General features: G+C 46.0%; 1 protein-coding gene across 1 annotated transcript in view; it reads left to right on the top strand.

Annotated features, from left to right (window-relative positions):
* Positions 1–26,107, top strand: part of unc80 (unc-80 homolog (C. elegans)) — a 505,340-nt gene that overhangs the window by 246,075 nt on the left and 233,158 nt on the right. Inside the window, exons 31-33 of the mRNA XM_078227718.1 lie at positions 5,965–6,103; positions 13,519–13,700; positions 20,323–20,454. Coding sequence (XP_078083844.1) covers positions 5,965–6,103; positions 13,519–13,700; positions 20,323–20,454 — 453 coding nt within the window. The remainder of the gene's footprint in view (positions 1–5,964; positions 6,104–13,518; positions 13,701–20,322; positions 20,455–26,107) is intronic.

The raw sequence follows: 26,107 nt of genomic DNA, 5'->3' as shown, positions 1-26,107 counted from the left end.
AGTTCCTCTTCAGTTAATTCACCTTTGCTTTGGTTCCCACCCCCCTGCCAAACTAGTTTAAATCCTCCCATGTGACACTAGCAAACCTCCCGGCCAAAATATTTATGCTCCTCCAGTTTAGATGCAATCCATCCCACCTGCCCTGGAAAAGATCCCAATGGTCCAGATATCTGAAACCCTCCCACCTATACCAGCTGTTTAGCCACATGTTGAGCTTCATGTTACATCTTTTATCAGACCAGTCTTCTTGATTTTAAACTATGGATTTGCCTCTGACAGTTTGTACTGCAACAAGAAATTGGACCTAGTGTAGGTGCATCAGGGCGGCACAAGACACTTGGATTTGAGTTTGTAGACAATAAAGCAAAGAGATATAATACCTCTCCAATCCCACTGAATCAATGGAAGGTAAACACTATCCACACAGGGAGGGAGAATTACCCGAATACCAGCCCTTGCATGGACCATCTGCCCAGCATCTCACTCATGGAAGCTGAAAATGATCAGAGAACCATCATAAATGGACTTGCATTCTTGCGTAGCACCTTATTATGTCCTCATGATGTCCCAGAATGCCAATGAATTACATTGATATATTATTAACAGTTCCTAAGAAGGCAGCCATTGTTCAGGAGAAACCCAAATCATATTGAAAGAGTCTGGTGCTTTAATTAAAAATTCTCACATGTAGTACCTGACATGTTTGTTAAGTGTGATATTGTCATAACTTTTAGGTCAATTTCAAATCCAAGATAGCCACAATAGTCAGACTTGTGAAACTTCTAAGAGCCTATGTTCAAATGGACAAGATTCTGCATCCTCATCCTATGTGTCATTCTGATATCTGACCTAACTTATATGAATGGTCCTTCGAGGATCTCATTGAATGATGTGAAGAGATTGGCTATTGACTTATAGGAATAATATCAGAGGACTTAAGTGCCCAGTAGGAGAAGGTTGCTGAAAGCATCATACATCATACTAACCTTATTTCATTCTCACTATTACATCCATTCTTCAATGGATTGAACAAAGAACAATACAGCACAGGAACAGGCCCTTCGGCCCTCCAAGCCTGCGCCGCTCATGTGCCCACTAGACCATTCTTTTGTATCCCTCTATTCCCAGTCTGTTCATGTGGCTATTTAGATAAGTCTTAAACGATCCCAGCATGTCCGCCTCAATCACCTTGCTTGGCAGTGCATTCCAGGCCCCCACCACCCTCTGTGTAAAGTACATTCCCCTGACATCTGTGTTGAACCTTGCCCCCCTCACCTTGTACCCGTGCCCCCTTGTGTTCGTCACCTCCGACCTGGGAAAAAGCTTCCCACTGTTCACCCTGTCTATGCCCTTCATAACCTTATACACAGTTTTGCTGGTGATGCAGAGAAAGTGACCAGTATTATTGGCATGGCAACAAAGAGCCTGTGTAATACTGCTGTCTTTCAAGCTCCTACATCACTGGCCCCTCCAGCCAACGTCCTAAAGTGTAAACAAATCTGGCTGAAAAGATATAAGGACGAGCTGCCCATGAGCAGCACAAGAACACCATGCTCCATCTTGGGACTTAGCTAGTGTGCAGTATAGGCAACTATAGTCCCAAGAAATACAGCAGCCATTTAGCTCACAAATGTCTGACACCCAGACAGTACCTAGGAGAAGCAGAAGGCTATATGTAAGAGGCCACAGATGACATGATGGTCATTGGAAGCCCACAAGATTCCTTTTTGTTGCTCACAATAAAATTTCTATGCTTGAAAGTTGGCATGAATGGAACAGTTTCATTTGATGCACAGAAAAGAAACATGGGAATGACAAAATGGATGGTTAATGCAGTTTTTGATGTGTCAGTCAAGAGACAGCTTTCTATCTCTGAGACAAGAAATTGTTGTGACAAATTATCTGTTACTCTGCTGCCAATTCTTTTTAAATCTATGTAATTAATTTCATTATTGTTTCTGTGCTTAACAAGTAATTAATTGGCTCTGAAATGCTGCAGGATATCGATTAGAATTGAAAGATTATAGATATAAATTCTTACTTATAATGAGCTACTGGTTTCAAGTTAGCTGAGTATCGTGAGTAGAATCTTTCTTGTAATGCAGGTATAGACATTGAGACAAAGTGCCTCTGGCTATGAAAGTGCAATAATGTAATCTTCAATTGTAGGGAATGCTGCCACTCTAACTTGATGCATCCTTTCATGTTGCTGCTAATTGTCCATGTGGAAGCAGATCAAGACACTAGCGAACATAGCATCTAAATCTTTGTGAACTTATGTAAAATTTTATTGATATCTCCGGTGGCAACTTGAAATGACTTCAGCATAGAAATTAATATCAGTGGTGATCTTAAAAGCCACCGGGAGAGTGACACTTTATATGAGTCTACTTACAGTATGTCTGTTATATCTTCCTTTAGGTAATGACACTTTTGTAGAAACTGCTCTTTGATTTCCACCTCTGCCTAGTGTATCAGGTGCAGAACCCAATGGGTGAATACCTTACGCATCTGGTGCAGCCTCACTTGCTTTTGTGTTGCTCTTCATCCTGTTCCTTCAGGAAGCATATACAGAGAAGTCCCAATGAGAGAAACATTGTACTTTGTCTAAAACTAGGAGAGACAAAGCCTCTGCCAAATGTATGAATGTTGATGGATAAAGAAATTAACAATAACAATACAAAATAAAAGCAATAAAATGACTAAACAATAAGTTTTGTACTGCATCTGTAAAGATTCAGTTTAGGCCTTAAGTTTCATGTGCCTTTACCATGGCACCAAGAGAGCACTGTTTCTCATTTTACATTAGGGAGAATGTGAATGAATGAGGTGGAAATGATGGAAACTGGGATCTACAAAGTCCCAAGCTAAAGCTACCTCATTTGCATTTGTTACCCGAAATTACAATGGAAATTTGTGTGGGGCTTCAGTGGGTAGATATCTGCCTTTATTGAACCCAGGACTATTTCCCACTGCTGATTTGTAGTACAAAATGTGATGATGGTCAGCTGGCACTTCAAGCTATTAAATTAACAAAAGCTTGAATTTATATAGTACCCTTAATGAGGCAAAATGTTCCAAGGCGTTTTTTTATTTGCTTGTTCATTTACGGGGTGTGGGCATTGTTGGCTAGGCCACCATTTATTGCCCATCCCTAGTTTCCCTTGCAAAGGTGCTAATAAGCTGCCTTCTTAAACCACTGCAATCCCTGTAGCGTAGGTACACCCACAATGTCGTTAGGGAGGGAGTTCCTGAATTTTGACCTAGTGACAGTGAGGGAACGGCAATATATTTCCATGTCAGGATGGTGTGTGGCTGGGAAGGCAACTTCTAGATGGTGGTGTTGTCAGGTATCTGCTGCTTTCGTCCTTTTAGATAGCAATGGTCATGGGTTTGGAAGGTTCTGCTTAAGGAGCATTGGTGAGTTCCTTCAGTGTATCTTGTAAATGGTACACACAGCTGCCACTGTTCATCGATGGTGGATGGATTGTGGAAGGGGTAGCAATCAAGCGGACTGCTTTGTGTAGAATAGTATGGAATGTTTGAGTGTTGTGGGAGCGACACTCATCCAGGCGAGTGGAGAGTATTCCATTACACTCCTGACTTGTGCCTTGTAGATTATGGACCGGCTTTGAGCAGTCAGGACGTGAGTTACTCACTGCAGGATTCCTAGCCTTTGACCTGCTCTTGTAGCCTCAGAATTTATATGGCTAGTCCAATTCAGTTTCTGGTTAATGGTAACTCCCCCCGATGTTGACAGGGGGGTGATTCAACAATGGTAATACCATTGAATGTCAAGGGGCGGTGGTTAGATCCTCTCTTGTTGGAGATGGTAAATACCTGACACTTCTGTGGTACAAATGTTACTTGCCACTTGTCAGCACAAGCCTGCTCATTGACCTGATCTTGTTACATTTGACATGGACTGCTTCAGTATCTGAGGAGTCACAACTGGTGCTGAAAATTGTGCAGGCATCAGTGAACATCCCAACTTCTGACCTTGTGATGGAAAGAATGTCATTGATGAAGTAGCTGAAGATGCTTGGGCCTAAAACACTACCCTGAGGAACTCCTGCAGTGATCTGTGGAATTGAAATGATTGAGCACCAACCACCACAACTATCTTCCTTTGTATTGAGTTTGACTCTAACCAGAGGAAAGGTTACCCCCGATACCCATTGACTCCAGTTTTGCTAAGGTTCCTTGATGCCACACATGTCAAATGCTGCCTTGATGTCAAGGGCAGTCACTCTCACCTCTGGAGTTCTGCTTTTTTGTCCATGTTTGAACCAAGGCTGTAATGACGTCAGGAGCTGAATGACCCTGGCAGAACCCAAACTGAGCATCAGTGATCAGGTTAATCTGGGTAAATGCTCCTTGATAGCACTGTTGCTTTATTGATGATTCAGAGTAGATTGATGGGGTGATAATTGGCCGGGTTAGCTTTGCCTTGTTTCTTGTGTACAGAACATATGTGGGCAATTTTCAACATTGCCGGGTAGATACCAGTGTTGTAGCTTAACAAGAGCACTGTCAATAAAAAACATTTTGACAGCAAGCCACGGAAGATGATATCAGGACAAAGATTGGTCAAAGTGATAGGTTTTGAAGAGCATTGTAAGGAAGAAGTGAGAGTTAGAGAGTTAAAGAAGTTTAGGAAGAAATTTCTGAGCTTGGGGTCAAGGCCACTGAAACTATGGCTTCCACTGGTAGTGATTAAAATGGGAGATGCATAGAATTGGAGGAGCATCAAGAGTTTGAAAGTTCATGTGGCTGGAGAAGCTTAGAGATGGGGCATTTGAAAGCAAGTATGGGAATTTTAAATTGAGGCAAAGTCTGGCCATGAGCCTGTGTCATTCAGGAAGCACTGAGGTGATGGGTGAATGTGATTTGGCATGAGTAAAGATATGGGTAGCAAAGTTTTAGATGAGCAGACATGGGAAGGAAAAATGAGAGGCTGGCCAGGAGAATCTTAAATAGTCAAGGCATGAGGTAACAAAAAAATGGAGGAGAGTTTCAGAAACAGATCAGCTGAGACAGGGATTGGAATCAGGTGATTTTGTGGAGGGGGTCGAGGTCCTTGTGAGGAGTTAAAAAGACACAGCATTAAGTTTCAGGATACTAATCCACTGTCATGTGGATTGCTAGAGGATCCATCAGTCAAGATTTTGTCCATTTTGTCACATTGTTTCAAATTTTTGTACACTTTATATTTAGTGGATTGTGCAAATATTGTGCATATTGTATTGCATCATATTCAATATTGTATGCATTGATCCCTTTGCAATTTTTTTCATATGTAGTTAAGTAACTTAAAGTTACTGTAATGTGTTATTTGCCCTAATCTTGGCTGGAGCAGGTTTTGTAGACAGAAGGGAGGAGAGGGGGAAAGGGGGAGGAATTTTGTTTGAGGATTCAGGGTTCTGCAAGGTCTGAATCTCCAGGGTTTAAAGGGGTGTCATGGACAATCTTAGGTGGGGGTTGGTGCTCAGGTGGGTTGGTCAGCTAATCCGTGAGAAGATTCCGGTCCTAGGGGATGGAGAAGTGATGAGTAGCTGTCTTCTGACAGACGGTGAAGAATGTAAGCTTGTAAAGTTTGTAGGATGTACTCCTACTCCTCCTGGGCCACAAGCACTGCTCTAAAGTTTCCTATTTTTCCACAAAGTAGTCTTAGCCTCTTTTTGGCCCCTGGATTTCCAAGAACGAGAAAACATGGACTGGCCAGGGTTAAACCTGGAAGACATGTTAAATATATGTCACGCGGCCACAGTATAGTATTTAATGGGTCAGTCTCCATCCTCGCACCCACATTCTCCCTCCATTAAAGCTGGGTTTGAGATTTTTATAAATTTTAACATCCCACGTGACCCCAAACATATATCTTGTAGTTAGAATTACCTCCATTGCTGCTGCAACGTAGCACAGTTTACAATTTCATTTGATATCTTTCTTTCCTTTTTGTAGGTGATGAGCCTTTCTCCTGCCCCATTGTCTTTGTTGATCAAAGCTGCGCCTATACTGACTGAAGATATGTATGGTGACATACAGCCTGCAGCTTGGGAACTCCTCCTTAGCGTGGATGAACACATGGCTGCAGCCGCTGGTAATATAAATTTAAGTGTGACATATTCCAGCACGGTAGCACAGTGGTTAGCACTGCTGCTTCACAGCTCCAGGAACCTGGGTTCGATTCCCAGTTTGGGTCACTGTCTGTGTGGAGTTTACACATTCTCCTCGTGTCTGCGTGGGTTTCCTCTGGGTGCTCTGGTTTCCTCCCACATTCCAAAGATGTGTGGGTTAGGTTGATTGGCCATGCTAAAAAATAATTGCCCTTAGTGTCCTGAGATGTGTAGGTTAGAGGGATTAGTGGGTAAAATATATAGGGATATGGGGGTAGGGCCTGGGTGGGTTTGTGGTCGGTTCAGACTCGGTGGGCTCTTTCTGTACTGTAGGGTTTCTATGATTCTATGATTCCTGCACATATTTAAAGTTCTCAGGCAGCTGTATTCCATTAGTTTAAAGAACCTAATCTTTGGCTGGTGATTAAGCTGTAGGCATAGGGTCATTTATGACACAGAAGGAAGCCATTTGACCCATCAAGTCCACAAAGGGTCCTTGTAGAACAATCCAGTCAGTCCCATTCTCCTGTTCCAATACCACAGTTTATTTCCCTCAAGTGCACAATTCAATTTCCTTTTGAAATCATCAATTTATCCACTTTTCCAGGTCAATACCATTCATTGTTTTAAAATCTTCTTCCTCACATCCCCGCATCTCTTGTCCAGAACCTTAAGTTTGTATCATCCACAAACTTAATAAGCCCCCCACATAGTCATCTATGTCATTTATATAAATGACGAACCATGCTGGCAGGAGGGGGGGCATGGCCTTACCTGTTACCAATGCAGCTCTACCAGTATTGTATCATGGGGGAATGTGGGGGATGGTATTGATGGGCCTGGTTATCCTTGGGCCAAAGGAAGCCCTTAAGTGACTAATTAAAGGAATTCTTTGGTTGGCGCTGTTATTGTACCACCCCCAGGACATAGACTTCAAGGTTATAAAAGATTAGCAAATATGGAAAATTGTTGTGATTGTTAAATGAGGCAATACAATAGCAAAAGGTAACAATGATCAGAAAAAAAAATAAAAGTTTGGAAAAAGACTTTTTACACAGAGGATGGTTAGAATTTGGAATTGGAGAAAAATCGAATAAATTTAAAATAAATTAAATAGTTGATGGAATAAGTAGACTATTGCAGATTAAGGTGAGTGTGATAAGCTGAGGTGCTTTGTGTGAAAAAGAACAGAATTAGTAAATTGAATGGCATGATTTTTGTTTCTGTAAAGGCATCAAGTGCTCCTAAAAGGGGGGAGAAAATCATGCTGTTCTTTTGTACACCATCTGGTGGATAGTTTAGAGACCGAATAAAACGGCATCAATTTCTGCTACAGTTGATACACCACACTTAAGAAAAATAAAACTGCAAATGCAACATTTTTGACTGTTGGATCCGATGAGTGAATGTTGTCAATGTATTACTGAAACGTATATTTCGTAAACGTAAGCCTTATTGATAAAGCTTGCAAAAGACAAGCAAAACCTAAATATCATTATTGCACAATATTCTTAACTTGAAATCAAAACTGGACATATTAAAATTGGCATGAGATTTTTAATTGAGAGCCTAATTTGACCAACAGGAAAGGACTTCAGTACTTAATCATATTAAATTTTACCGATGGTCTGCGTGGACATAAGACTATTTTCTCATGTGAGCAAGCTCTCATGCACTTATTTACTTCTTTTGGTTATGTTTAAGCAATTATTTGGAGGGAGCTGGGTAGCTCAGTTGGCTAGATGGCTAACAGGTGGCTCAGAATAATTCCTATTCCAGCTTGGCAAACCGCCACTGACAAAAACTATTAAGGAAAGATAACTCAGGATGAAGCATCCAGCAGACAATGAGCCAAAGACCTTCTTTAGGGAGCACATGGAGTGGAATGGAAGTAATTATTTATAAGTAATATAAGGTGTCAGCATTTGATTATTTTCACCTCTCTGAGCAAAGGCATTTACAGTTTATTGGTACCCTGTCCTCAGTTTCATTTGCAACCCCCTAACTCCGGGATCTGAAGGCCATAACCCACCCCTCGCACACACTCACTCTTCTTCCCCACCCTCACACATACTTTCTCTACCCCACTGCCCCCACTTCCCATTTCACACTTGCCCTCCTTGCCCACCACCACCACCAGTGGTGTAGTGAAAGATTTTGAGTTGCAGGAGCTTGAAGAAATTGTGTTGGCCATATAATTAATTTCTCAATATCCTATTATGTTGTTTCCCCATGTATTAATGATTTAAATCCCCAAACATCAATAAAACTATAATAAAAACAGAAAATGATGGACAAACTCAGCAAGTCTGGCAGTATCTGTGGAGAGAGAAACAGATTTGATGTTTTGAGTCTATGTGACTCTTCCACAGAATTGAGGAGGATAGAACTGTAATGATTATATAATTTGAGAGGGGATTGGAGGCAGTGAGGCAGAATAGAAGGTCAGGGATAAATCAGCACTCAGGAGAGATTGACAAAGATTTCATGGACACAGGACAAAGGGGTGTTAATGGTGGCATTAAAGACTGAAAAAGTGCTAATAGTGGCACAGTAAGGAATCTCACAATACCAGGTTAGAGTCCAACAAGTTTATTTGGAATCACGAGCTTTCGGAGTGCTGCTCCTTCATCAGGTGAGTGGAGAGGTAGGTTACCCAACAGTGGAATAAGGTGACAGAAGGTATGAATAGGAGATTAAAGATCAGTGCTCTGTGAAAGCAAAACTGAAAACCAAGGAACAGATGGCCCTATGGGAAGGGGGGTTTGTATTGGGACAAACTAAGGAAAACAAAATAAACAAAGAGCATGTCAAGGTGGAGGGCAAGTTAAAATCTAAATTTGTTGAACTCAATGTTGAGTCCAGAAGGATGTATCATCTTCAACTGTGAAAGTGAATACAAATCATATATATTTACATTTATATTAATAGTCATTGTATTAACATATTTCATTTGATTGAGAAGACTATTCATAGAATGAATAGAAATCATAGAAATCCTACAGTACAGAAAGAGGCCATTCGGCCCATCGAGTCTGCACCGACCACAATCCCACCCAGGCCCTACCCCCATATCCCTACATATTTACCCACTAATCCCTCTAACCTACACATCTCAGGACACTAAGGGCAATTTTTAGCATGGCCAATCAACCTAACCTGCACATCTTTGGACTGTGGGAGGAAACCGGAGCACCCGGAGGAAACCCACGCAGACACGAGGAGAATATGCAAACTCCACACAGACAGTGACCCAAGCCGGGAATCGAACCCAGGTCCCTGGAGCTGTGAAGCAGCAGTGCTAACCATTGTGCTACCGTGCCACTATTGCTACAGACATATTTACATTTCAGTCATATCCTATCCCCCAATCCTCACCACCATGCTAAATCTTTCAAAGGACCCATGTGGTTTTTCTGGCCACTGACAGAACGTTTAGGGTGGGAATGCCACCTGATAAATTGTTTTTTCCGATGCAATTTTGGAATTCAGTTATGCCTTTAGTTAAATTAGATTGTACCTGATATCAATGCGTGCAATCTTGCCAATTTTTATACTTTATGAAAAAAATATTTTTCAGGTTACTTTCTGACTATTTATGTAAACAACTTTATATTTCTTCTCTATAACTTATTTGCATCAACCAGCGCACCTCAGTCTCCAATTTTGAAACCTTTCTTTATATCTGAAAATATATATTCTTGCAGCAGGTAGAACAAGTTGACCACAGCAGTAGAGTTAAAGAGCAATACAGCACGGAAACAGGTCTTCGGTTCAACCAGTCCACACCAACCATGGTGCCCTCCCAGCTAGTCCCAATTGCCCATGTTTGGCCCATATCCCTCTAATACTTTCCCATCCATGTACTTAGCCAAATGCTTTTTAAATTTTGCCATTGTACCTGATTCAACCACTTTCTCTGGCAGCTCATTCCATATGCACACCAAGCCCCGCATGAAGAAGTTGTCCCTCGGATCCCTTTTAAATCTTTCCCCTCTCACCTTAAACCAAGCCCTCTGGTTTTCAATTACTCTTCCCTGGAAAAAAGACTATGTGCATTCATCCTGTCTATGCCCCTCATGATTTTATACACCTCAATAATGTCACCCCTCATTCTCCTACGTTTCAAGGAATAAAGTCTTAGCCTGGCCAATATCTCCCTATAACTCAGGCCCACTAATCCTGGCAACATCCTCATCAGTCTTCTTTGCATTCTTCCCAGTTTATCAATGTCTTTCCTGTAACAGGGTGGGCAAAACTGTACTTAATATTTCAAGTGTGGCTTCACCAGTGACTTAAACAATTATAACATAATGCCCCAACCCCTATACTCAATGCCTTGACTGATGAAAGCCAATGTGCTAAATGCCTTCTTCAGCACCCTGTCTACCTGTGACACTGCTTTCAATGAACATCAGTTTTCTCACTAAATGAAATATGATAATACAACGTCTATTAATATGAATTGGGGTTGTTAGGACATGGAATGTTCCCATCAGAAACAGTGGCAGGAATGGACTCCATTATACGTTTCATATCTGAAATTTAAGAAAATAGAGAAGTATGGGAAATAGGATGATGTGGACAGTCTTTCTGAGAGCTGTACAGTCACAATGATGGGCCAAATAGCTTTCATCTGTGCTGTGAAACTCTACGGTTCCCACATGGAAAATGGTATCATCTCAGGAGTACTGCTACTGATTAAATATATTCCTTCCTGACATGTTGAGTAAGGAAGAAGTTCTTGCCTGCACCCTCCTGCTATACAAAATAAGTAATCTGCGTCATATTGACAGCTTCCAGTTCGCACGCCCTAACTGCCTCTTATTCACCATGGATGTGCAATCTCTCTACACCTCCATCCCACACCAGGACGGCCTGAGAGCTCTTCGCTTCTTTCTTGAAAAGAGGCTTGAACAATTCCCATCCACCACAACTCTCCTCCGCCTGGTTGAACTTGTTCTATCTATCAACAACTTGTCCTTTAACTCATCCCACTTTCTCCAAATCAAAGGAGTAGCAATGGGTACCCGCATGAGTCCTAGCTACACTTGTCTTTTTATGGAGTATGTGGAACATTCCTTGTTCCAGGCCTACCCAGGTCCCCTCCCACAACTCCTTTACCGGTACATCGATTACTATTTTGGTGTCCCTCTCTCTCTCTCCCCCCCCCCGCACTCTTTCCTTCCCCCTACTTCATCCCCCTTACCTTTTCTCCCCCCCCCCCACTTCCCCTTTTCTACATTCTACCTCTGTCCCATTACCCCTCCTCCCCCAACATCTCTATCTGTCACAGCTTACAGCTTCTCTGCCGTTTGGCCATTCACACCCTTTATTCTCTTTGTGAACAGCTATTAGCAGCCTTTTCCCCTGGTTTCTATGGCTATGACTCATCTTTCATTCCCTCCCCCTGCAGAATAAATATCTCCCACTTTCTATGCCTTTTAGCTTTGACAAAGGGTCACCTGGACTCTCAACATCAGCTCTTCTTTCTCCTTACAGATGCTGCCAGACCTGCTGAGATTTTCCAGTGTTTTCTTTTTTTCCTGCTATACTATCTGTTGAATAAAGTAGTGCACCCTAATTTCTGACCAATTATCATCATTTCATGATATACATTGCTAATTACGTATGCTAAAAATAGGATAAATGAAATGATTGACAAAACTTCTCGGTTCTAAAGAAGCCTCAATATTTTGAGAGAATTTGGCTTGACATGACCAAAGTCTTGGATAGGAATTTTCCAATCTTGTACACCCAATTATCACTGCCACCAAGAATGGAGACTTTGGCACTCAGCCAAAACTCCATTCATTGCAGCAGGACCAGAGAATCCCAGGCGAAATCAGAGAATACCAGCCTAGATTTTTATAAAATATTTATCAGGTTGGGAAGCCTAAGGAGGTCACAGCCCCGGTGCTGAGATTCTATAATAGAGGCCATTGTCTTGATTTGCGAGAGGTAACACAAAGGAAGAAATGACATTAATTGAAAAGCAGAATACATTGTTCTTTCTGAGGGAATGCAGGCTTAAAGTGGATTCACTTGGTTTCGCTTTAGTGTTAGGGTGGGGGATTGATTTGCAGAATGTGCTTCTCTCTCCCAGTGAGCTGGTGATACCCTCCTGTGTGCTGCACCCTACTGTGATGGCGAATACGTCTTGAACATCTACAGTAGCCAAATGTATCACAATGCAGTGGGCACCTCTCTGAGTGGAGATTGCTGTCAGGGTCGGCTCACTCCTGAAGCAGACCGGATATAAACTGGTCTCCCACACACTCACTCCCACACAATCAGTCTTTTCCTACTAGGGGATGGAAGCTGAGGAAGGGAGAATGGGAGATGAAGAATGGGGATGAAGGAGGGGGATGGGAGTATGTTGAAGAGGGCTTGGGGGTGAAGGATGATTGGAAGTGAGAGATGGGGTGAAGGAGGGGGAAATGGGGGTGAAGGATGAAGGATGGGTAGTGAGGGATGGGGGTGTGAAGGAGAGGGAGGGTGTAGGTCAGGAGAAGTGTTGAAGTAGAGGGGGTTAAATGGCTGCGATCCTGGTTTCAACCACTCAGGGCTGGGATTTATACGTGTGCGCTTACAATTCCAGCCTGCCCATGTGATAGCTGCTTAGGCTCATGCTTTCTCTGATTTGAGCTCGCAAACATGGCTGCTGCACTGTTGCATGCGGCAGAAATACAATTCCCATGAGGCACCGCAGGCTGGGTCTCTCCCTGATTGCACACTGCATAGGTCCACAGCACCATAAACCACATTGGTAATGTAGTTCTGACTGGTGATTGTGTTAGAAAAAGAACTACCTTCACCTCTGTGATTGGCTCAGCAGAGTGATTGACATGTAAATTCTGGAAGGGATTTCAAAGTAGTTATGCCTTTGACTGGCTGTGAGAGACTTGCTCATCATTTTGAGGGGCCCCTGTCGTTTGGAGGGCCTCTGCCTAGGCATGGCGTGTTTTATTGTAAATTGGCCCCTGTCAGAAAATCATGTCCAAGTCCCATTCCAAAAACATGAGCACACAATACAGGCTGCTACTTCAGTGCAGTACTAAGGGAGGATTGTACTGTGAGAGGTTTGTCTTTCAGATAAGACTTTAAACTGAGTCATTGTCTACCTCCTCAGTCGCATGTAAAAAATCCCAAGGTATTATTCTGAAGAGCAGCAATCTCCCTGGTATTCTGGCCAACATGTATCCCACAGATGATCTAATCATTGATCTCATTAGTCTTTGTGGGATCTTGCTGTGCATAAATTGTCTGCCATGTTCTGTCCTTTACAACGGTAATTGCATTTCAAAAAGTATTTCATTATTTGCAAAGCACTTTGGGCTGTGCTGATGTTGTGAAAGGAGCTATGTAAATGTAAAATGTTTCTTCTTTCTTCCTACAGCGGCCATGTTTCTATTATGTGCTGTTAAAGTTCCTGATGCTGTCTCAGATATGGTAATGTCTGAATTTCACCATCCAGAGGCTGTACAACGTATCAATGCTATTGTGAAATTTAACACACTCTGGAGATTCAGGTACCAGGTCTGGCCACGTATGGAAGAAGGGGCCCAACAGATCTTTAAGGTAGACTTTACAGGATTAAGTATAACTTCTCCTTTGACTCCACTCACTTTCTCCATTGTAATGAGATCCCACGTGCTTTCTAACTATGCCTGCCTTCTCCAGGAATGTAGGGAGCATTTTGTGTTCCTGGCCTATTTGAGACCATCTCCTATCTCTTTTTCTGATACATTGATGGCTATATCAGCGCCCTTTCCTGCTCTTGCCCCAAATTTGACCAGTTTTGCTTCCAATTTTCATCCTTCCTTTGCCATAATATGGACCATCTCTCACTCTTCCCTTCCCTTACTCAATTTCTTCACCTCCATTTCTGAGAATAGGCTGTTGATCATTATCTCCTGTAAGGTCATCAATTCACACAAATATCTTGACCATGCTTCTTCATACCCCACTTCTTGTAAGGACCCCATTCTTATCTCCATCTACATTGCACTCTTAAATATCAAGAAGAAGAATTAGAGCAAAAATAGGAACATTACTGATGTGGAGGAGTTTCAGGGGGATGTGCAGGTGCAGAAGAAGATGGTCAGTGGTCCTGTGTCTGCAAAGACAGATAAAAATCTGTTCAACATTAACACTAGAGGTAAAATGAAGATCTGTTGAAGACCCTGCAAATTGACTTCACTCTACAGGATGTCTTCATTTTTCCTGAACCAAGGATTTCCTTCCACTATGATTGACGACAGGGTCGTCGAGTGTATCTGTTGCATTCCCAACAGTTCTGTTCTCAACCTTTTCCCTCCATGTTAAGGTTCCTCTTGTCATTAGCTTCTGACCCAACATCCTCTGCATTGAATGGATCATCCTCTGTTATTTCCCCTCTCTGTTCCTTCAGCATTCCAAAGGGACCGTTCCCTCAGTGATACCCTAGTCCACTCCTCAACTACCCCCTACAATGCCCTCCCCTTCCACTGGTATTTTGTGTGCAAGTACAGGAGAAAAAACGTCAGCCTTTGTACCTCCTCTCTTTCCACCATCCATGGCCCTAAACACTCCTTCCAGGTGCCATAAATTTGCTTATACTTCTTTCAACTTAGGTACTGTATTTACTGCCCATAGTCTAGTCTCCTCTACACTGAGGAGACCAAACACAGATTGGTTACTTTACGAAATGCCCCCTTTCCATCCACTAGTTTGATCCTGAGTTTAGAATCATAGAATCCCTACAGTGCAGAAGGAGGCCATTTGGCCCATCAAGTCTGCACTGACAACAATTCCACCCATCCCCGTAACCCCACATATTTACCCTGTTAATTCCATGATACTAATGGCCAATCCACCTAACCCGCACACCTTTGGACTGTGGGCGGAAACTGGAGCACCCGGAGGAAACCCACACAGACACGGGGAGAATGTGCAAATTCCACATCCAGCCATCCGAGGCCAGAATTGAACCTGGCTCCTGGTGCTGTGAGGTAGCAGTGCTAACCACTGTGTCACCGTGCTGCCCCGGTCACCTGTCAATTTAATTCTCTGCCCCACTCCCACGCTCAGCTCTCAGTCCTCAGCCTACTACCCACTGCCTAATGAGGCTCAACAGAAGCTGGAGGAATGGTATCTTTTGACCAGGCTCTTTGCAACCTCCAAACTTAATGTTGAATTCAATAATTTCAGTTCATTTCCATTGCTCCTATTTTTTCAGACAGCAGCTGTTGGTATGATTCTGCTGTTGCCATTCACATCTCCTCTAGACCCATCCTTTTTTTCTTTACTTGTCCCATTATCATTCCCATTTACTTTGCATTGCTTCCATCATTTATCGTCTTTCATGGTTTTCAAAGACGTAGGTATTTGTATTTCAAGAAAAGCATTGGAAAAATGGTTATAACTATTTAAAGATTCATACTTGTAGATATTCAATCAATGTCTTTGCATACCTCAATTTATTTATTTATCTTTATTGTCATACAGTGCAAAGCACATAGGCACAGTATTGAAAACAAAATCAGCAACAACATCAGACAATACATACATAGAAATCACACTGCGTTTTTGACAAGTCTTCTAAAAGTCACTACATTTTCAGCATGCACACGAAAATCAGACAAAATATTCCAACTATCAACGCTTCTACATGGAAGAAAAATTGTGAATATCAAGATGTGAACTAACTTTCTGTAGTTTATACTGATGACCACATGGGGCGATTCTCCCAATGCGACCTGCAAATCGTCTGGCAGGTCGGGTCGGGGGATGCGCGTGTCGGTCATTTTGCGGGTTCCCTGCGAACATTTACGACCCGCGCGCATCTCCCAACCGGAGAAAAATGGCGCCACCGGGACCGTGCTGAAAACCAGCGTGCCGCTGATTTGCATTACTTACCATACCTTAGCATGCCATTATCAGGATCGACACAGCAATCTCCGCCCATGTTCGCGTCTCCCATCTCTTTGGCACGAATCAGAGTAGGTATAAAAAAGTTTCAACCTGGCGTGGCAGCCTTGAACTGGTGTGAGGAGGTAAATGCTGCTAGTGGAGCACGGGGATGTTTCAGGCAGGCCCTGGAGATGCCTGGTGGGCTTCCTCCTGCTATCTTCAGGTGCTGGCCCATGGACCAGTGATATCTGGGGTGGGGGGTGGGGGAGCTTCTATTTTCTCAGAACTCTCTGGGTGAGGTTCCATGAAGGAGTCCTGCTCAGCTTTCCCCTTCAGGGCACTTTGCAGTGACATTGTCTTGCCGCGGGGTGTGGTCAGGGATTTGACTGAGTGCTGGTGTTCTGGGGTGGGGGAGGAGTGCACCATGTGCTGACTGAGGCCTAACCAGATGAAGCAGCTGCTGCTTCAGGCCAGGGTGCAGAGGTTCAGACATGAACTTCATGGCATCTGCTGTCACTGGGTACACATCTGGTGTGGCTTTGCAGTCTGTCCCTGCCCTGTGACACGGACCAGCAACACATGCCTGTAACGGATGCTGCAGTTGCACATGAAGCAATGACTCAAGGGTGCGCATTGCCCACAGCTGCACACTGACCTGCATAATCTGTGCCAGCATTTGTCATGATGGGAATCTTGTACAACCCTAATCAGATCACGCATGGCACCATGGATTGTGTGGACTTGTGGATGGCACTGTTTCAGTGCCACCCTGTTCATCTCGCTGGCCTTGAGATGCCCCGGTGTGAAGAAGGGGGGAATCAAAAGGTCTTGGGATGTCCGGAATCTCCTTGTTGGAATACCAAGGCATGAGCTCAAACCCTTCCTCCTCCCTTGGGGTGCCCAGGGGCCCCGGGGATATTCTATGGGATGCCAAGGTAGGTGGGCTGAGCTCCAGAAGCTCCGGCGTCACCTGGCTCTGCCAGTCCTGGAGGCCTAAATGCGTCTGCCCCATGATCTGTGATCCCTCAGCCTTGGCCCTCTCAGACTGGGCCAACCTCTGGAGCCCCTCCACTACAGCATTCTGTGAGCGAGCCAGGCTCTGGAGCCTCTCAGCAGTAGCCCTCTAAGCCTGGGCTGAGTTGTCGAGGCTTACAACCACGGCCTGCTATGTCTCCAGAATGCCAGCGAGAGTCCCAGCCATGGCCAGCAGTGTCTCACACATGCCCCCGACACCCATGACCATCGAATGCTCTGCTTCCTGGATGCTGGAAACACACTTTCCCATGGCGAGCATGGTTGCTGACAACCCTTCAACTCCCCGGGTTTGCTGATGCATCTTCACCAGCCTTGGGAGGAACACACCCCGAGGCCCGGCATCTGGCTTGGGGACAGCTGAATCCTGGCCTCCGGCTGACCCCCATGAGGCAGAGCCCTCGGATGTGCCCACCCCCACCTGATGTGCATCAGTGTCTGTGGTGTGCTCACCAGTTCGTGACCCAGAAGCCTCAGCACTACAGGTACTCACCGTAGTGATAATCTCTGTGGTAGTGGGTCGTGTGGTATATGTGGTACATGAAGAAGACATTCAGCATGCTTGACTTCATTAGTCAGAACAATGAATTGGGACGTCTTGTTGAAGTTGTACAAGACATTGGTAAGGCCACACTTGGAATACTTTGTACTTTGGTCACCCTATTAGAAAGGACATTAATAAACTAGAAAGAGTGCAGAAAAGATTTACTAGGACTTGATGGATTGAGTTATAAGAAGAGGCTGGATAGACTGGGACTTTTTTCTCTGGAGCGTAGGAGGCTGAGGGGCGATCTTATAGAGGTCTATAAAATAATGAGGGGCATAGATCAGCTAGATAGTCAATATCTTTTCCCAAAGGTAGGGGAGTCTAAAACTAGAGGGCATAGGGGAGAGATACAAAAGGGTCCAGAGGGGCAATTCTTTCATACAGAGGGTGGTGAGTGTTTGCAACAAGCTGCCAGACGTAGTAGTAGAGGCGGGTACAATTTTGTCTTTTAAAAATGTTACATGGGTAAGATGGGTATAGAGGGATATGGGCCAAATGCGGGCAATTGGGACTGGCTTAGGGGTTTAAAAAAACAGCTTGGGCCGAAGGGCCTGTTTCCATGCTGTAAACCTCTATGATTCTATGCTGGTGGTGCTGCCCTCAGAGGATTCCTCACTGCCTCCCTCCGAGGTGTCATCAGGGGGTCGTGGGCAGTTTGTTCCAGAGCAGCAGGGGCAGCGCTACACCCGCAGTGCCGGGTTCCTCTGCAATAAAGAACACACATTAGGGGAAGGGAGGTAAAACATTCTATGCAGCTTCGAGGAGGACCTAGGTTGAGGGTATGCTTCTGCTCACTTGCATGCTGGATGCCGACCTGGCTGTCCGTGACCATTCGGGATGCCCCATCACCCCCTGCCAGCTCCATGGCACGCTCTTCAATGCTGGTCAGTGCCACAGGTCAGGCACACTACCACCAGCCTGTCATCTCACCTAAGTTGTGAATGTTCTTCTCCTGTGGGAACATAAGGTGGATAGCAAGCACTAATATATTGCAGTGCATGATGTGCAATGCATGCCTGTGTCTCGGGCGTTGTGCTGGCAGTTTCGGGGAAAGCAGTCACCGCTGAAGGATGCTTATTGAAGGGTGAGGGGAAAGGGTTAGATTCTGTTCCTGGGGGAATAGTAACTTGTTGCATGCCCTTCAGGTGTCTAATCCATGCCAAGTGTGTGCGGGGTTCCAAGTGGGATGCTCACTCACCCTTGCTGCTTGAAGAAGGTCGTACATTTTTTTCCGACACGGCTGGCCAGAGCGCGGTGTCAGGCTCCTGGCACTCACCGCTTCTGCCACCTCCTTCCACAATGCCATGGCGGATGCATCCTTTGGGTGAGGGCCCTGGCCGGGGAAGATTCGCTCACGCCTCTCCCCCATGGCATCTAGCAGGGGCTCCTGGTCGGCCTCTGAATCTGGGTGCTGGTCTGCACGCAGACATCTTCGTGGCATGACTGGCTGTGTGTCCATTCCTGCAGCTTATGTACAGCTCTGCCTTATTAGGGGAGCCATGATGTGGAGATGCCGGCGTTGGACTCTGGCGTTATTAGGGGAATGCAGGTGCAGTGACTGTGGCCAGTCAAGGGCCCATTGGCAGCAAATTCTTGTGAAAAATGTTGAAGGCTGCTTTCAATTGAGTGTCATGCATCCCTCGGGGTGCTGAGTGGCTGCCATTCAATAGGTTGCTGTGTCCAGCCGGGGGGGGGGGGGGGGGGATGGGTGGGGGTGCAATACTCGGGGCTCCTAATCAATAAGCTGCAGTGGGGTGGATGTGCAATACTCAAGACTCCCATTCAAGAGAGGAAATGCTCGCAAGCTGGGGTTGTGCATGTCAGCACAATGCAAATTCTCTGCAGGACAGCAGTGAGGTCAGTATGTTCAAAGGATGGAGGGATGGGGTACCTGCTTTACTCGGATTCATGGGGGCATGGGGTGAGCAGGCAGCCATGTCTGTGTGGGGGAAGTTGGGGCCAGCGATGCTTGTATGGGGGAGGGGGTCCAGCGATGTCTGTATGGGGGAGGGGGGCCAGCGATGCCTATATGGGGGAGGGGAGCCAACGATATCTGTAAGAGGGAAGGGGGCCAGCAATGTCTGCATGGGGGAGGGGGGCCAGCGATGTCTGTGGGGATTGGATGGCAGTGATCTGGTTGCTGGGAGGTTTTTTCAGCAATCTCCCAGAGATGTGTGCATCTCGCCAATTTCTGGCTCTTTGGTGTGAATAGGCCCCGCCCCCTTAGCATTTAATGATATTCACGATTGTGACCTCTGCAATGCACAGAGTGGGGAGATTCGGGTCTGAAGTTGCACTGAAAAAACAGTCGCGATCTAGACCAGTTTTCTCGCCAATTCAGAACTGTTGGGAGAATCGCCCCCATAATTGCGAGTAAAGAATTCTTCAGGCTTAGAGGTAGTAAGACATCTTTCAATTTATAAACTTCAAAAAAATCAAAAATCAGTCTTCTATTCTCTAAAGATTGTAATCCAAGAATTCTAAAACACTCTTCATAAGGTTTTCTTCCTCACGCCTCCCATTTTCCTAGTAAAATGTCTTTGCACTCTCTATAAGCTGTGGATTTCAAACTGTGGATGCGTACTCCAGATGTGGGCGTACCAACTGCTTATAGATGTGTGAGATGTTTATCTTTATAGAGAGTTATTTTTTATCTTTGATAAATGTACAAATTAAAGTTTCGACTCTCTAACTTTTATTTTACCAATGATTTTTTTGCTTTATTTAAAGATTCCACCTCCAAGTATAAACTTCACTTTACCTTCTCCAATTTTGGGCATGCCATCTGTACCGATGTTTGATCCCCCTTGGCTTCCGCAGAGCACTGGGCGTGTACAGGACCCAATCAGTGAAGATCAGTCTGTAAGTATTAGCTAGGCTAAACTCTGGTGAACTATATTTTTTTCAAGAAACCCTCAGCTTTATACATTATTACTACTTTCCAGTCAATGTTATGAAGCAATAAAGTCAGCCAATTGTATGAAGCAATAAATAGCAAAAATTATTATATATATTTGAGAACTTTATTTGAGAAACTTGGATTGGTTATTAACTGTTTGATGCTAAGTATCTTGTATGATGCGTAAGCTGAGGTATAACTTTGAGTTTGCTCTCCTAGTGTGGAGTCTTGCTCATTGAAAGTCCATATCAGAATTTCTGGCATGCTCTGTCTACAATTTTCCAACTTTAAATGCTTTTATTTTGGTAATATTCCATATTGTGAGGATGAAAGAATCATTAGAATTAGACAATGGAAGTAAAATGTTTGAGAGTCAAGTATTTTTGTGCAGAAATGGAAGTAAATAGTTCTTAAATTTGAAAACTGTTATTATATGCAGTGATTGAAATATTGATTATAGCACAGAAGAATCGTAAGACATTAAGTTCACTAAGATGTATGTGCATTAAGGAGAGAACATTCAATTAAATGTGCTGTGCCTATGAACAATGTACTGCTTGAGAAATAAGTGAGTTGGAGAAAGAACCACAGAATTGTATAAATAGTGTGCAATCAAGCAAAATGACCTGAATCTTTCAGTCTTTTACCAAGACATGCCTGAAAGAAGCACGAGTCCCTCCTTTGAGAATACCTCACTTTCTGTGTTACTTGAGAGGCTGAGGAGCAGCAGAGAAGGATTCTGCAACCCACCGCCCCCCCCCCCCAACTCACTCACAGTTAACAGCAATCGACACCTGTACAGATTACATTCATTTGTGTTGCTAAAAATGAGTTATGCAGCATCAGATCATTCTATATTCCGAACATAAACTCTTTACCATATCCTATTGCCTTTGTAAATAGTTGTAACTGACGTGAATAGAGATGTTCAGATAAACACGCAAACATTACTTGTTTTTCAAAATCTGTGCAAAGCTATACTGTTACCAGCATCCGGTAAAGAAAAAGTAGTACAAAGTTGACAATTCATATATAATTTTCTGGTCATGCTGCTCCAGAAGGAAAGAGACCCATATGGAACATACCCTTTATCCAAGCCTGTTTGAAAGCACACTGGCAGGGAGAAGATGGAGGTGTGAAGTGTATTGTGGTATCTTGTGCACACAGCAGGCAAGTTGTAGTGTGATATATGGTCAGGGTAAGGTAGTGATACACCATCAATCAAGCAAAGACTAGTTTGTACCTGGACCGGGGGGGGGGGGGGGGGGGGGGGAGAAGTCCCGGGCAGGGCTGGCAAGGATGTGTCCAGGCATGTCACACACACAGGCAATAAGCTAACAGTGGTTTACCACATTCACCCCCTGTTTTTAAAAAAGAGTTCGGCGGGGGTGAGGTGGGTGGAACGATATTTACAGAATTACAAATTTAGTCTCTCTGGGGGCTTGATCTGCCGCTGCGACCACCGTAGTGCCGGTTGTGATGTCGGTTCAGGTGGCCGCGGTGTTGGATCAGGCGCCAGGTCGTAGTCGCTCGAGTCGTCTGTAGTCCCTTCAGATTGTCGGGTGCGTGGTGGTGGCTCCTGGGGCTCAGGCGTGCTATATATGGGGGCTAGGGGAGTGTGCTGTGGCCCTGGTGCTGTATGGACAACGTTGGGGGTTGGGGGTGTGGGGTTGTGGGTTGTAGTGGTCCCTGGGGCACCTGCGGGTGCCAGGTCTCGAATAGAGACCGTGTCCTCCCGCCCGTCGGGGTATGCCACATAGGCGTATTGGGAGTTGGCGTGGAGGAGTTGGACCCTTTCGACCATTGGGTCTGACTTATGGGTCCTCACGTGCTTCCAGAGCAGGACAGGGCCTGGGACGTCAGCCACGACGGTAATGAGGTCCCCGAGGAGGACTTCCTGGGGAAAACAAACATTCTTTCATGAGGGGTAGCATTGGTAGCTGTGCAAAGGAGTGATCTAATCGAGTGCAGTGCTTCAGGGAGGACCTCTTGCCAGCGGGTGACTGGAAGACCTTTAGATCTCAGAGCTAGTAAAACGGCCTTCCAGACTGTCGCGTTCTCCCTCTCTACCTGTCCGTTCCCCCTGGGGTTGTAGCTGGTGGTCCTACTCGAGGCTATGCCTTTGGAGAGCAGGTAGTGTCGCAGCTCATCACTCGTAAAGGAGGATCCCCAGTTGCTATGGATATAGCGAGGGAAACCAAACAGGGTGAAGAGGCTGTGCAGGGCCCTGACGACCATGGCCGAGGTCATATCCGGGCAGGGAATAGCGAAGGGGAAACGTGAATATTCATCAATGACGTTGAGGAAGTATATGTTGCAGTCAGAAGAGGGGAGGGGGCCTTTGAAGTCGACGCTTAGGCATTCGAAAGGGCGGGTGGCTTTTATGAGGTGTGCTCTGTCTGGCCGATAGAAGTGCGGCTTGCACTCTGCGCAGACCTGGCAGTGTCTGGTTATAGACCTGACTTCCTCAATGGAGTAGGGCAGGTTACGGGCTTTAATGAAGTGAAAAAACCTGGTGACCCCCGGGTGGCAGAGGTCGTTGTGGAGAGTCTGCAATTGATCTATTTGTGCGCTGGCACATATTCCCCGAGACAGGGTGTCTGGGGCTCATTGAGTTTCCCGGGCCGGTATAAGATGTCGTAATTGTCGGTGGAGAGCTCGATTCTCCACCTCAATATTTTATCGTTTTTGATCTTGCCCCGCTACGGAGGGAGAGTTCCAAGAGGGGACGCATGCGGTCGGGATCGGGACTGATGACCCCGTTTTCCACAACATAACCAAGGATGGCAAGGCGGTGTGTGCGGAATACGCACTTCTCCTTATTATAGGTCAGATTTAGGAGTGTGGCGGTGTGGAGGAATTTGTGGAGGTTGACGTCGTGGTCCTGCTGATCATGGCCGCAGATGGTGACGTTATCCAGGTACGGGAAGGTGGCCCGCAGTCCGTTCTGGTCTACCATTCGGTTCATCTCACGCTGGAAAACCGAGACCCCGTTGGTGACACCGAAGGAAGTGATAGAGGCGGCCATCCGCCTCGAAGGCAGTATATTGGCGGTCCTCCGGGCGGATAGGGAGCTGGTGGTATGCAGATTTTAAGTCGATGGTGGAGAACACCCGATATTGCGCAATCTGATTAACCATGTCAGATATGCGGGGAAGGGGGTATGCGTCCAGCTGCGTGTATCGGTTAATGGTCTGACTGCAGTCAATGACCATGCGATGTTTTTCCCCAGTTTTAACAACTACTACTTAGGCTCCCCAGGGGCTGGTACTGGCCTCAATGATCCCCTCCCCTAGGAGCCATTGCACTTCAGACGTGATAAAAGCTCTGTCTCCAGCGCTGTACCGTCTGCTCTTGGTGGCGATGGGCTTGCAGTCGGGAGTGAGATTTTCAAGCAGTGAGGGAGGGGCGACTTTAAGGGTCAAGAGGCTGCAGGTGGTGCGCGGTGGCGATCTAAGAACTGCTGATTGCAAACAGAGAGCGGGAGAAAAGGCCCATTATACTCCATGGTGACGCTCTGAAGGTGACTCAGGAAATCTAGCCCCAGGAGTACGGCAGCGCAGAGTTGTGGCAGCACGAGGAGCCTGAAATTTTTGTACACTGTGCCCCGTACAGTCAGGGTCGCCACGCAGTACCCGAGGACATCCACCGAGTAGGACGTTGAAGCCATGGAGATCGTTTGCTTCACTGGCAGTACTGAAAGGACGTAGCGACTCACTGTGTTAGGGTGAATAAAGCTCTCCGTACTCCCACAGTCAAATAAACAGTTTGTAATGCGACCGTTTACCTCGATGTCCATCATGGACCTGGCGAGTTGGTGAGGCCTGGATTGGTCCAGCGTAATCGAAGCCACCGTTGGATTTTGCGAGTAGTCGCACGCGACTGACGGCGTCCAAGATGGCGGCCCGTACAGTTCACACGCGGCTACCGGCGCCCAAGATGGTGGCCCCCGCGGGTTGCATGCGGCGCTACTGGGCTTGGAGGTCGATTTCACTCTGCATACCTTCACGTAATGGCCCTTCTTTCCACACCCGGAGCAGATTGCATCCTTCGCCGGGCAGCGTTGTCGGGGGTGTTTCCCCAGGCCGCAGAGGTAGCACTTCGGGCCTCCGGAGGCTGCCGCAGCGGTCGGGTCATTGGTGGGACGTGGCGTAGGCCTGCGGCCCTCCCGAGTACAGAGGTGGCGGTGGCCACGGTGTCCACGATGCGCCCCCGTGGTCGGGGGTGTAGGCCTCGAGATTACGGAAGGCCACCTCTAACGAGTCGGCAAGCGCCACAGTCTTTTGTAGGTCCAGCCCACCCTGTTCCAGCAGTCGTTGTCGGATATAGTTTGACCTGATACCCGTGACATAGGCATCTCTGATTAAGTCCTCAGTGTTTTGGGCAGCTGTTACGGTCTTGCAGTTGCAGGCCCTGCCAAGTGCTCGCAACGCACGCAGGAATTCATCACCCGATTCTCCTGGCTGTTGTCTGCGAGTAGCCAGAAGATGTCTGGCATAGATTTCATTAGACTGTTTGTTGTACTGGCCTTTTAAAAATTCGATCGCATCCTTGTAAGTTTCAGCGTCTCTAATCATCGACAATACTTGATCGCTTACCCAGACGTGGAGCATGTGTAGTTTGTCGGTTTCGGTCCGGACGACAGAGGAGGAGGTGAGGAAAGTTTCGAAACATCGCAGCCAGTGATCGAAGCTGTTAGAGGCTCCTACAGCTTGAGGGTCCAATTCGAGTTTGTCGGGTTTCAGTATCTGCTCCATCCCAAAACTTTTGCTAATAAAATTGATGCACCATCAATCAAGCAAAGACTACTTTGTATGCGAGAACAAATAGGCTTTTATTAGCAAAAAACTTGGAGCACACCGATGCCGATGAACTGGTCCAGACTGAGGCAGGGGGGTGGGGAGCAGTCGCCTTTATACCTGGACCGGGGGGGGAGGAGTCCCGGGCAGGGCCGGCAGGGACGTGTCCAGGCATGTCACACACACAGGCAATAAGCTAACAGTGGTTGACCACAGGTAGGTGGAAGTAGGAAACATGCTTTCTACTGTTATTTTATTACCAGGCAATTTGGAACTTTGCTTGTCCTGACACTGTCTTTGGCACTGCATTGCCATGTAGGGATTGTGAGAGGTGACACTTCTCTTCACTGTGCAAGCAGGTCCCTCCACCAAAAAAAACTGGAATGATGCCACCCCTCGTGCTGATGAGGGGAGTACCACCAATCCCTCAGCACGGAGGGGCATCCTCACCAGCCCCCCCACTCCCCACCAGTCAATTAATGTGTCATCTCCTACTCCCCCCTCCCCCCACTCCACCTAACCACGCAGTCATAAGGGTGACCCAACTCCACCCCCCACCTTCAGGCCCCAATACTCACTTAGCCCCGTTCCCCCTCAGATCCCCACTTAGGCCCAACTTCAAGTCGCGTGCTTTAGCAGTGCCAACAGTGTACTGTCTCCTGGCACCCTAGCACTGACAGCCTGGCTTGGCCCCGAGGGGGGTCAAGCAGATAAGACCACTGTCTATGTGCCTTTTTCGCTGCCAGGCTGCAGAGGATATGTCCCCCGAGAGTCCTGGGGGTTGGGTGGGCTCAGGCTGGGGGCAAGGGGTTGACCT

This window comes from Mustelus asterias, chromosome 14 (genome assembly GCF_964213995.1).
Source record: "Mustelus asterias chromosome 14, sMusAst1.hap1.1, whole genome shotgun sequence".
NCBI lineage: Eukaryota > Metazoa > Chordata > Chondrichthyes > Carcharhiniformes > Triakidae > Mustelus > Mustelus asterias.
This window is presented reverse-complemented; position numbering and strand designations above follow the sequence as displayed.